This window comes from Aulonocara sp. 'chitande type north' Nkhata Bay, linkage group LG23 (assembly GCF_057382095.1).
Source record: "Aulonocara sp. 'chitande type north' Nkhata Bay isolate Kocher_YH1m ecotype deep benthic linkage group LG23, A_spYH_male_GT1.1, whole genome shotgun sequence".
NCBI lineage: Eukaryota > Metazoa > Chordata > Actinopteri > Cichliformes > Cichlidae > Aulonocara > Aulonocara sp. 'chitande type north' Nkhata Bay.
Genome location: NC_141365.1, coordinates 52,693,263 through 52,706,063, shown reverse-complemented (window position 1 = coordinate 52,706,063; position 12,801 = coordinate 52,693,263). Strand labels below are relative to the sequence as shown.

The following is a 12,801-nucleotide window of genomic DNA, read 5'->3' as shown; positions in this document are numbered from 1 at the left end:
CCACACGTGGGAAATTTGTTTTGTCACAGCAGGAAGTGGACAGTGCAAAAGTTATGAGGCAAAAATTAGAATACAATAAGAATAAATACAGTACACAACTGTACAGAATAGAATAAAATACTATATACAGTAGAATAAAATAAAATAAATATACAATAAGATAAAAATAGAATACAAATACAAATACTATATACAACTGAGTAAAAATACAACGATGACAGAAAGGATTATTGCACTTAGTATTATTGCATATGTATGGATGTGTGTGCTTGATCAGTTAAAGTCTTTATTATGGAGTCTGACAGCAGTGGGGAGGAAAGACCTGCGAAATCTCTCCATCCCACACCGTGGGTGCCGCAGTCTCCCACTGAAGGAGCTGCTCAGTGCTGTCACAGTCTGCTGCATGGGGTGGGAGATGTTGTCCATCAGGGATGACAGCTTAGCCGCCGTTCTCCTGTCACTCACCACCTCCACTGGGTCCAGAGGGCATCCTAGAACAGAGCTGGCCCTTCGGATCACCCTGTTCAGTCTCTTCCTGTCCCCAGCAGAGATGCTGCCGCCCCAGCAGACCACACCATAAAAGATAGCAGAAGCCACAACAGAGTCATAGAATTTCTTCAGGAGTGGGCCCTCCACCCCAAACGACCTGAGTCTCCGCAGCAGGTACAGCCTGCTCTGCCCTTTCCTGTAGAGGGCGTCTGAGTTATGAGTCCAGTCCAGTCTATTGTTCAGATGAACACCAAGGTACCTGTAGCTGTCCACAGCCTCAATGTCCATACCTTGGATGTTCAGTGGTTGCAGTGGAGAATGCTTGTGCCTGCGGAAGTCTACCACCAGCTCCTTGGTTTTACTGGCGTTGATCTGGAGGTAGTTCAGCTGGCACCAGTCCACAAAGTCTTGGGTCAGACCTCTGTACTCCTTGTCGTCCCCATCAGTGATGAGGCCGACTATTGCAGAGTCATCAGAGAACTTCTGCAGGAAGCACTGGGTGGAATTGTGGGAGAAGTCTGCAGTGTAGGTGGTGAAGAGGAACGGAGCCAGAACCGTTCCCTGTGGGGCCCCCGTACTGCAGACGACCCTGTCTGACACACAGCCCTGAGTCCTCACATACTGTGGTCGGTCGGTGAGGTAGTCCAGGATCCAGGTAGTGAGGTGATGGTCCACTCCAGAGTTCACCAGCTTGTCCTTTAGAACCGAGGGAAGAATGGTGTTGAAGGCACTGGAGAAATCAAAGAACATGATTCTCACAGTGCTTCCAGCGGTCTCCAGGTGAGCGAGGGAACGATGTAGGAGGTGAATGACGGCATCATCCGCTCCAATGCCAGGCTGGTAGGCAAACTGAAGTGGGTCCAGTGATGAGCTTATTAGGCGCCGAAGCTGAGCCAGGACCAACCGCTCCAGGGTCTTCATCAGGTGGGATGTCAGAGCCACCGGCCTGTAGCTGTTGAGGTCCTTGGGGCGTGAAGTCTTTGGCACTGGTACAACACAGGAGGTTTTCCAGAGCTGTGGAACTCTTCCCAACCTCAGGCTCAGGTTGAAGAGGTGCTCCATCACCCCACACAGTTGGTCCGCGCAGGACCTGACGACCCTCGAGCTGATGCCATCTGGACCCGCTGCCTTCTTGCCATTAATCCTCCTCAGTTCCCTCCTAACCTGGGTGGTTGAGAGAGACAGGCTGGAGCCTTGTGTTGAGTGTGTATTGGATGCTGTTGTTGGGGGTGGGGGGGAGTGAGCAGGGTGAATAGAGGAGGTGTGAAGTGTCTGAGGTGGAACAGCAGCAGTGGGGGTGGGTGAGTCTGCAGCCGATGTTGCAGACTGCCTCATGGCTGAGTCAAATCTGTTGAAGAAATGATTCAGTTCATTTGCCCACCTCACATCCCTCCCAGGCAGAGAGTTCTGCTGTTTGTGGCCTGAGATGGTTCTGAGGCCTCTCCAGACTTCACCAACGTTGTTTTGCTGAAGCTGGTTCTCCATCTTCTGCCTGTAGCTCTCCTTCCCATTCCTTATCAGTCCCCTCAGCTCTCTCTGCACCCTTTTCAACTCCTCTTTGTCTCTGGAAAGACTCCGGAGACAGAACTTAAACCAAAACAGCTTTAATGCTGAACTCAAACATAACATAACTGGGGAAAAAGGTCAAAAATAAACTAACACCAGCGGATTGACAAAACACACAGCAAAATAAACGGTAGATCGCGACACAGACACAGAGAAACACAGGGCTTAAATACACAGAAGGAGCAATCAGGGAATGAGTAACAGGAGGGAAACACAGCTGGGGCAAATCAGAACTGACGAGACAAAAGGAAGCGTAAACTGAACACACTGAGATAAGACAGAGGCCTTCAAAGTAAAACAGGAAACACATAACACAGACTCACATGCAGGCACTACAGAGGGAACAGAGACGTGGGACCAGGGCAGACACAAACACTGACTGAACACGGGGATATAGGAACTAAGGATACATAGAGACGCGAACTAGACAAGGGGATACAGGTGATAGGGGAGACAGAGCAACTAAAGAAGACAGAGACATAAACCATAAGACAGAACTCAAAGAAACCAAAGACTAAAAAGTATAAATAATATAATAAACTCAAATACCCTGGGTCAACGACCCAGGCATCCTAACAATCTGAGTTCTGTGTGTACATTTACAAAGATGCTCTTTTTCAGCTTTTTATAATGACGTACTGATGACGTGTTTGAAGGGTTAGAAACAGGGTTGGTCAGCAGGCTCAGCACAGTCTAAAGTATTGTTTGTGCGTCAATGGTCATTAAGTTTCCATAGTAGAAACTCAGCTTTGCAAAATGAACCCTTTATTTATCTTATTGTGTTTTTCTTTGACACCAACAAATAATTGTATTGAATTATTATTATTATTATTTACACAAAACTGTGATTTTCTGAGTTCTAACAAATATGCTTGGATATAATAATTATTTATTTCACATTTTTGTTCAGTTTTTTCATAATTAATATAATTATATTATATTAATATAATTAAATTCACAACTAAGCCTGCTGACAAACAAAACGTGACAGTTAGGCGTCCCAGGAAGAAACTGATACAAATGTAAGGAGACTTTCGTAAAACACTTTTTATTCATTTAAATTCAAATGTCAGTGACAGATGAGGAAGGAGATCCAGAAAGGAAAATTAAAATTACTTTAAGATGAAACAAATATTTTTCCTTCAAATAAAACATAAATAATATCTGTCCACATAATGTCACCACTTATTATACTGAATGATCCTGGCTGAAGCTAAAATCTGTGCAGCTTTAATAATAAAACAACAAAATGCCAAGTGGCCCAGCACATCATGCACTTAATCAGAACTGAACAGACCCAAACATTTCCCCAAAATCCCCACAAAAAATGATTTTTCTCCTCTTCCACTCAGTTGCTTTAAACTTCCAGACAGCAGGGGAGGGGATGGATGTGAACGATGGACTTTTTAGTCAGAACGGCTGCTGTGGCTATGTGTTGAAGCCCAGCTTCATGAGAGAGGCGGACGTAAGGTTTGACCCTGAGATGCCTCAGAAACGGGATCACTACCATCCTGTTGTCCTCACCGTACAGGTGAAAGAGAGATTTTTTATATATATTTTCATTAAAAAATCGATGGATCTCTTTAAAAGTGACGTCTTTACCACGCTGAACAAAATGTGTGTTTTCATTAAATGTAATGAAGGTGATCAGTGGTCAGCAGTTACCCAAAGTCAACATCAAAGAAGACTCTATAGTGGATCCTCTGGTCAGAGTGGAGGTCCATGGAGTTCCTATGGACCAGGCCAAGCAAGAGACGAGATATATTGAGAACAACGGTACATACTCACACTGACTTCAGTTTGATAAGGAGAGATCACTTGGAAGAATTGGACATCATTTATAGAGATAGAAAAGTTAGACTGCGATTACCCATCGTGGCAGAATGGAAACCCAGCCGTGGTAGGTTTAGGACCGGACCCCCCAGGAGCTCTGGCTGAGGTGTCTGAGGTGGAGATGGGGAAGAGGTGGGTCTTAAAGGGAGAATGACGGAGAGCACAGATTTAAACCGTGCAAAGCGGAGGCTGATTGGCTCAGATTAGACTAGTAATGATGTCAGCATTGACACTGACAGCGTGGTACAGCAGTAGTCATGTAAAGAACAGGAAAGCAGGTAGATGAGTGATTAAAGGCCTTCTTTACTGCACTTATGTTTAAGCTTCATCAGAAACCATTTTAAATGTGATATATTAGACCCTGTCTGAGCGCTGGTGCTGAGCAGTTCATCCTTTTCACAGGGTTTAACCCCATGTGGTATGACACTCTGCATTTCACCATTCACACGCCTGAGCTGGCCATGGTGCGCTTTGTAGTGGAAGACTATGACAAGACATCTAAGAATGACTTTGTGGGCCAGTACACACTCCCTCTGAGCTGCATGCAGCAAGGTACGGATCAGTTTCTTCTTTAAACTTTGTCTTCATATTCACATTAACATTTAAAACAAATTTTTATTTGTATAGCGCCAAATCACAACAACAGTTGCCTCAAGGTGGTTAATATTGTGAGCTAGACCCTACAAGGATATGTTGGGTCTGTGTTTCCACAAGCCCCGCTAATTCTAGAGACTTATTCATCATGAAGAAAACAAGACAGTCGATCGATCAAACACTTGCGCAAGGGAGGCCTCATCTGTGTCCACCACGAAAATGACCTCGACCACGACCTCCCTCGCTGCCCTTTTTATTGAGACACAGTTCACACAAAACATGTCAGAACAAAGCCACGCCCCCTTGGTTCTGAGACAAAGCATTTGTATGTATATGTGTGAACTTCTGTAAGAATGTGTGCGTGTGTGTGTGTGTGTGTGTGTGTGTGTGTGTGTGTGTGTGTGTGTGTGTGTCAGACCTTCTGCTGACCAAAGGGTCGTAAACCCTGGAAGTTTACATCAAAAGAAACAGATCTTTCAGATAGGATGTATCTACAATAAAACCTCCCCAGCACAGAATGGTTGGAGAGGTGGTCAGGATCAAAGGAATGGCTTTGATCCTACTGCTTGAACTAACGCTGTACAAATTTAAGAAACACAATGGCAACATTCAACAATTAGACTTATCAGGATACAACACCCCCCCCCCCCCCCCCCCCCCCCCCCCATGTTCTCATTGGGTTTTCATGTGCTCCTCTTTGAGAGTCATCACCATTGCTAAGAAGCATCAAACACATTATATTCTTTATGCAAACTTACTGTTTGTGATCAGTGTTGCGGTCATTATTCAGAAGCGGTCATATATTACACACATTACACACACATTACATTTGTAATGGAGTACATTAATTAATTAGAGAAGAAAACAATGTTGAACTGCTACTTTGGCGTTTCTCTATAAAATAACCTGAAATGTCTCATAATTAGCATTTAACAATGTGAACCTGAGGCTACAGTTACACACCACATACACACATCCCTACGTGTGAGGACACACATGTGATCTTTCTCTTAGTATTTAGCCTGACGGCTCATCACTGCTTTTGTTACCTGTTGAAGTTTAGGATCTGGCTGCTGGGTTGGAGTCGCCATTCACTGAGCCAAGAACCCAGACTGATGTTAAAGCTAACCTAGTGTTAGCATGCTGTGCAGATGCTTGCAAAGAGAAGATTGTGTTAGCAACATAACGCATTTCTTTCTGTCCTGGATGCAGTTTGCACTTTACCATCGTGCTCTCGTCCTTTTGTGCAATAATAAGTAATTTCCATATCCACACTGTACACTGCACCACTATTTTCCTCCTCTGACACACAAATCAGCTGATTGTAGTGAGAGTGGAACAGATAAGTGGGATCAATAGGCAGGCAGACCAACGATTCCAAGGAACTGGACTACTGGGAACCAGTTTATTTTCCATTATACAATAAGAGTCTGAAAGATGTGGTGAAAACCCTCACTAGTAGAACCATAACATGACATTTGCAGTATTTTGTCTCTCATCTGTCGGCGTGTATAAATATACCTCGTTGCCTCCTAATTGTTTCTTCTTGTGTTCTTAGGTTATCGTCACATTCACCTGTTATCCAAAGATGGGACCAGTATACCTCCCTCCTCCTTATTTGTTTACCTCAGGATCAAACATCTGGAATAGCTGTGGGATTCTTTCTTCATACTATAACATTAATCTGAAAACAGTTCCCACCTGATCCTGTTACATTCAGATCATTTTTTTAACAATCACTTTATTTAATGAAGCTGCACAAAATGTCAAAACATTCATGATGAGAAAAATATGAAGTTACAGGATTTTTGCATTATTCTTACTCTGTCATACTTTTAATGTTTGAAATAAAAAAAAAATCTCAAAATATCGATTTTGTGCAGAATTTTTTTCTATGAACAAATATAAACATCGATATCATGAGAAATCATAGTTTCAGTGGTGGATCAGAACTATTTTGATGTAATAGTACTGTTGTACTGTTTGTTTTTGATCCTTCACTGGAGGAAACATTTCCAGTTCAACTTTAAATGGTCCTACGTTCATGTAATGATGTTGACCACATTATAAAATAGTTGATATGAAAGGAATCATGGATAATATGATGGCTTCACTTTATAGCTGCAGTTATTGTACTCGTGCTTTGATGAGATGAGAGAATACGTCCAAATCATAGAACCATTTGTATTTGTTGTCTTATTTGACATCACTGATACACTGCCCAGTGTGGGTCGTAGGGTTAGTAAGTAAATGTGCATATTTCTTCTTTGCTCCCTGCCCAACATTACTGCTCCTGTTGGGTGGACTGTGTGCACCTGCTGTACAGGTGAATGTGCTCCTTTCTATCAGTGCACTGTAGATTTTTACTTAGACAATCATGACTACTCTCCAGTCCTCAGGTTTAACTCTGGTCAAAGATCAGGACAAAATTATTCGCCCCCCTTTGAAAATTTCATTTTTTATATTATTTTAACGATTATTTTCCTACTGCTGTTATTTTACCATAGTTATATTTTTGTTACTGTATCGTTTTACTTTGCACACAGAAACAAAATTAGTTCACAAAAATAAAATCAAGTTTGCTTATTGCTGATAACAGGTATCTGCAGGTATTTGTTGTGTCTCACACACATCTCCTGAGTAATCCCAGCCCATTCTTCTTTGGTCAGTCATTGCACCAAAGAAGAATGGAAAGAACTTTTAACAGGAGGAAGAGTGAGGGAGGGACAGCCATCTGCCCTGACCGGTCTGGGGGGAGCGCAGGAAGACACAGTGTGAAGCAGAGCTAGAGTTTAATAATGACTGAATACAAAGTGGTGTATAAACACAGAGTGAAAAGAGGCTGATGAAGAAGTGCATCATGGGAAGCCCCCGGCAGCCTCGGCATATTGCAGCACAAGTAAACAAAGGATCAGGGTCATCGAGGATCCTTTGGGAGGCAGCGGCGAGAGAATCACTCTCTGCTCCTGAGCTGCAGTCACCCAGCTCCTACAGGGAGAGAAATAGGGAGGGACGACCTCCCCACACTAAACGACCACCCAGGCATAGTCTCACACACACACACACACACACACACACACACACACACACACACACACAAACGAATGACACAAGAACACACAAAGATATTTGAGACCGAGAGGTAGATCACTCCCATGGAGGGAGGGAATCAACCAGGAAACGGGTAACCCTGAACACCAAGGCCCCAGACTCCCCTGCAGCATCCACCAGCACCCCACACCACCCTAGACCTCTTTTATAGATGAAGAAACTCTTTCCTGGCTAAATGAAGATCTTCTGGGTTAGTCCAGCACCATTTCTTCTCCAGCTTACAGGTTACGTTTTTAAAGGTGCACATTTGTGAACAGGGAGTCAAGCACTTCTGAACGGAGGCTTTTCTTTCCAGACGGGCAACAATGTGCAGGGTCGTGTGCAGTGAGGATGTAACACTATGACCAATATAATCCACCTCTGTGGGAACAGAGTTTAACCAGCTGCTCTGTCTGTCACACTTTCAAATGACTGTTTTGGTAAATCACCAGAGGTGAAGGGAGCCACCAGGCTGAAGAAGGAGTCCTATCGGGCTTGGTTAGCCTGTGGGACTCCGGAGGCAGCCGACAGGTATCGACAGGCCAAGCGGAATGCGGCTCGGGCAGTGGCTGAAGCAAAAACTCGGGTGTGGGAGGAGTTCGGAGAGGCCATGGAAAAAGACTTTCGGACTGCCTCGAAGAGATTCTGGCAAACCGTCAGACGTCTCAGGAGGGGAAAGCGGTGCTCTACCTGCACTGTGTATAGTGCTGGCGGAGCGCTGCTGACGTCGACTGAGAAAATTGTCAGGCGGTGGAAGGAATACTTCGAGGACCTCCTTAATCCCACTGACACGTCTTCTGAGGAGGAAGCAGAGTCTGGGGATGAGGGGAATGACCCGCCAATTTCCGGGGGCGAGGTCACTGAGGCAGTTAAACAACTCCTTGGTGGCAGAGCCCCTGGTGTTGATGAGGTCCGCCCCGAGTTCCTGAAGGCTCTGGACGTTGTAGGGCTGTCCTGGTTGACACGCCTCTGCAATGTTGCGTGGAGATCAGGGGCAGTACCTGTGGACTGGCAGACCGGGGTGGTGGTCCCCATCTTTAAGAAAGGGGACCGGAGGGTGTGTTCCAACTACAGGGGGATCACACTCCTCAGCCTCCCTGGGAAAGTCTATGCCAGGGTGCTGGAAAGGAGAGTTCGTCCGTTAGTCGAACCTCGGATACAGGAGGAACAATGCAGTTTTCGTCCTGGTCGCGGAACACTGGACCAGCTCTTTATCCTCTCCAGGATACTTGAGGGTGCACGGGAGTTTGCCCAACCAGTCTACATGTGTTTTGTGGACTTGGAGAAGGCATTCGACCGTGTCCCTCGGGGTGTCCTGTGGGAGGTGTTGCGGGAGTATGGGGTGTCTGGCCCATTGCTACGGGCCATTCGATCCCTATACAACCGTTGCAAGAGCTTGGTTCGCATTGCCGGCAATAAGTCGGACTCGTTCCCGGTGGGTGATGGGCTTCGCCAGGGCTGCCCTTTGTCTCCGGTTCTGTTCATAATTTTTATGGACAGGATTTCTAGGCGCAGCCAAGTGGCGGAGGGCTTTCGCTTTGGTGGCCTCAGAATCTCATCTCTGATTTTTGCAGATGATGTGGTTCTGTTGGCTTCATCGGGTGAGGGCCTCCAGCTCGCACTGGAACGGTTCGCAGCCGAGTGTGAAGCAGCGGGAATGAGGATCAGCACCTCCAAATCTGAGGCCATGGTTCTCAGCCGGAAAAGGGTGGAGTGCCCACTCCGGGTCGGGGATGAGTTCCTGCCACAAGTGGAGGAGTTCAAGTATCTCGGGGTCTTGTTCGCGAGTGATGGGAGAAGGGAGCCGGAGATCGACAGACGGATTGGGGCTGCAGCTGCAGTAATGCGGACGCTGCACCGGTCCGTCGTGGTGAAGAGGGAGCTGAGTGTAAAAGCGAAGCTCTCAATTTACCGGTCGATCTATGTCCCTACCCTCACCTATGGCCACGAGCTGTGGGTAGTGACCGAAAGAACGAGATCACGGATACAAGCGGCAGAAATGAGCTTCCTCCGAAGGGTGGCTGGCCTCTCCCTTAGAGATAGGGTGAGAAGTTCGGCCATCCGGGAGGGGCTCAGAGTAGAGCAGCTGCTGCTCCACATCGAAAGGAGCCAGCTGAGGTGGTTCGGGCATCTGACAAGGATGCCCCCTGGGCGCCTCCTGGGTGAGGTGTTCCAGGCATGTCCCACCGGGAGGAGGCCCCGGGGCAGACCCAGGACACGCTGGAGAGATTATATCTCTCGGCTGGCCTGGGAACGCCTTGGTATTCCCCCGGATAAGCTGGAGGAGGTGGCTGGGGAGAGGGAGGTCTGGGCCTCTTTGCTTAGGCTGCTGCCCCCGCGACCCGGCCCCGGATAAAGCGGATGAAGATGGATGGATGGATGGATGTTTTGGTAAATCTATACGTAGGTTTGAAAGACTGCTGCTCCTCCTCCTTTTACAGCATATGTGCTTTAACTGATTCATCCTGGTGTAACCAGGTCTCTGTGAGGCAGAATACATCAATCATTCACTAACAGGTCATCAGAAGACAGAGACATGATGTTTAATTGTCCACATTTAACTGATTCAGTCTTTGGTTCCCACAGGGTGTCACAAGCCCGAGTCAGCCGGCCTGCAGCCTGGTTCAGGTGCTCCTGTGTTTTCAACTTTTTTCTTACTTTCTTTATTGGTTTGTTTTGAATACTGTTCTCTCTCTAAATTGTGGTGATATTTTATGCTTGGATTGTTTGTGATCATTTTTGGTGGTCTGGGCCCAGACAGTCTCTGTGGGGATGGCAGGAGGCGAGAAGCTGAAAAGAGGTTTTGCATCTCTGCTTCCTGGTCTCAACTCTCAATAGTTTTTGGGGGGTTTAATAAGTTTCATCAGATTTCTAAACATCAAATGTTCTCCATCCAATCTTTCCTAATAAGAAGAATTATCTTTTCTTATTTAAGAAGACCGCCAATTGACACAAGTGGGTGTTGACGTGAATTCTGATTTTACTCGATCAGTTTCTGTCCTTAACCAGCAGTTTTGCTGGGTTTGGGTGATCATTGGCTTTGAGACTACAGTTCCTGAAGTCATTCAGTGTTGGCAGCTGTTCTGGAGTCTTTAGATACATCTCTCACTATTTATTTCCCCTACTTCTGCCAGGCTTGTTCTTAATTGTGTGGCTTCCTTTGAGCATCTCAATGATACTTATCAGTTCAGCTCTTGACACTTGGAGACATTGCGATACTTTTGTGTATCCATCTGCATGTTCATATTTCTATTTCTAAGCAAGAGCAAATACAAAACCTGAGCGAGGTTGTTGTGTGTGTGTGTGTGTGTGTGTGTGGATAATAGCAAACACTGAAATACATTTTTTGCACGCAACAATGAATTTTGTTCACTCAGCTTGTCTTCGCTCAAAATAAATTTCTCCTCAAAACGCAGCACTTGTACTTGCAAATTCTTTTCACGTGCGCTCAGAGTAGTAACACAAAAATAACACCATAGGCCAGTATGTCCCAGGCTAACACACAGACAACCATTCACACCTGCCATTGATTTGGAATCACTCATAAATGTGGATGCATGTGTTTGACTGCGGGTGGAAGCTGAAGAGAGCATCTGCTCATGATAAACTGATTATTATGTTATTATATGTTGTAAAGTTGAATATTTTACTTTACACCTATTACTGAAATGCGTGTTCTTAATGTTTTGTCCCCAGTGCCAACATACAAATGTTTAGGAAGACACTTTGTGTAAGTAAAAGCTTTATAACAGCAGAATCATAGCAGAGCTGATCCCGTTAGAAATGCTTCTTATAAAGTAAACGAGTCATTATAAAAAACCTGCTGAATTATTTTATTTTCTATTGACAACAGTAAGTGACTAGACTGAGTTGGTAAAGCTTTGTACTGTCCCACTGTGAACCAGCTGGAGGCTGGAAATGAAGAAGCATGAGCACACCTCCCAACACGGCTGCTTGTGTGCATTTCCCCCACATCCAGCTGCACGAGTTTCTCAGAAAAGTCAAAATGATTGTAGACGATTTGCTTGAGTTCTTATTATCCAGCTGTGTTTCACCATGTCTGTGTTTGTTTACACAGGCACATAATGTACAGTGTAGCACACTAGTGCTGAAAAGACTGGTTATTTTTTATTGCTAAATCCAGCAACAAATAAACATCGTTTTCACGTAATGATGGAACTATTTTATCTTTCATTTTCTTGCATGCTGATGATCTTATTACCTATCAATCCAAGTCTGGGGCATTCTGTTCGGCCCAGAGGAAATATCACCCTGACTTTAACTATGATGTGTAAGTATGTTTGCAAAATCCCTTCTGGTCTCTACTTGTTATTCTCAATAACTCACTTCAGTCATAGCGCTGAATCGATGCTTTTGACTCTTATTACATGAAGGGCCAACTCGCATAAAGCAATGTCCAAAATCATTATTCCTGACAGTGGCAGAGCTGAACAGCCAGAGGTTTACAGGGAAAACCTGCTTCTAACCAAATAAATCCTGAGAAAACTCTAATAAGAGACTCAGGGCAGTAATAATTCGCTTATTTTTCTTTTTTAAATCTTGCATCTTATTTTAGGTTTGTGGGGGTGCTGGAGCCTGTCCTGCTGTCATAGAGAGAAAGCACACCAGTCTATCACTGAGGCAGTTAAACATGCTCACATTGACACTTACATGCGTTCAGTCCCTAATCTCTTTCTCCTTTAACCCACAGTTCAAACCATTCCAAAATAGTCATGCACAAATTATTAAATAGGACGTCCGTAACGTATACACATTTGTACTTTTACTTGTTTCGTGAGCTATATTTAAGAAGACTAAAATTATTCACATAAATAAATGTTTTGTCATACTGAATTTAAATGTGCAGATAATGTGAATATGAATTGGTTGGCTACCTTTGTGGCTTACTTCCAACTATTGTATAAATAGAAAATAAAATATAAAAAGATGTATCAGAATAAATATTTTGTGCACTCTCCTCGAGTTGCAATGTTAACTACTATTTGTTTTATTTCATCAAACCAAGTTATTCAGCAAATTTAAGGAAGTAATTATTTTCCCATTTTCTAAAAGGTAAAAATAAATAAATAACATAACTTGGTACTAAACCTTTTTTGGAAATTATACCAATATATATATTAAAGTTTTGGAGAACAACTTTTGGAAATTAGTATCACTAGGAACTTTCACTCCTCCTCGTTTTACACCGAGGCACTAAGCTGGTACACC

General features: G+C 44.5%; 1 protein-coding gene across 1 annotated transcript in view; it reads left to right on the top strand.

The window, feature by feature from the left end:
• The window catches only part of plcd4a (phospholipase C, delta 4a), a 67,487-nt gene extending 61,190 nt beyond the window's left edge, over positions 1-6,297 (top strand). The window contains exons 14-17 of the mRNA XM_086283617.1: positions 3,408-3,586; positions 3,699-3,831; positions 4,291-4,440; positions 6,041-6,297. Coding sequence (XP_086139743.1) covers positions 3,408-3,586; positions 3,699-3,831; positions 4,291-4,440; positions 6,041-6,132 — 554 coding nt within the window. The 3' untranslated portion in view covers positions 6,133-6,297. The remainder of the gene's footprint in view (positions 1-3,407; positions 3,587-3,698; positions 3,832-4,290; positions 4,441-6,040) is intronic.
• The last annotated feature ends 6,504 nt before the right edge of the window (positions 6,298-12,801 follow it).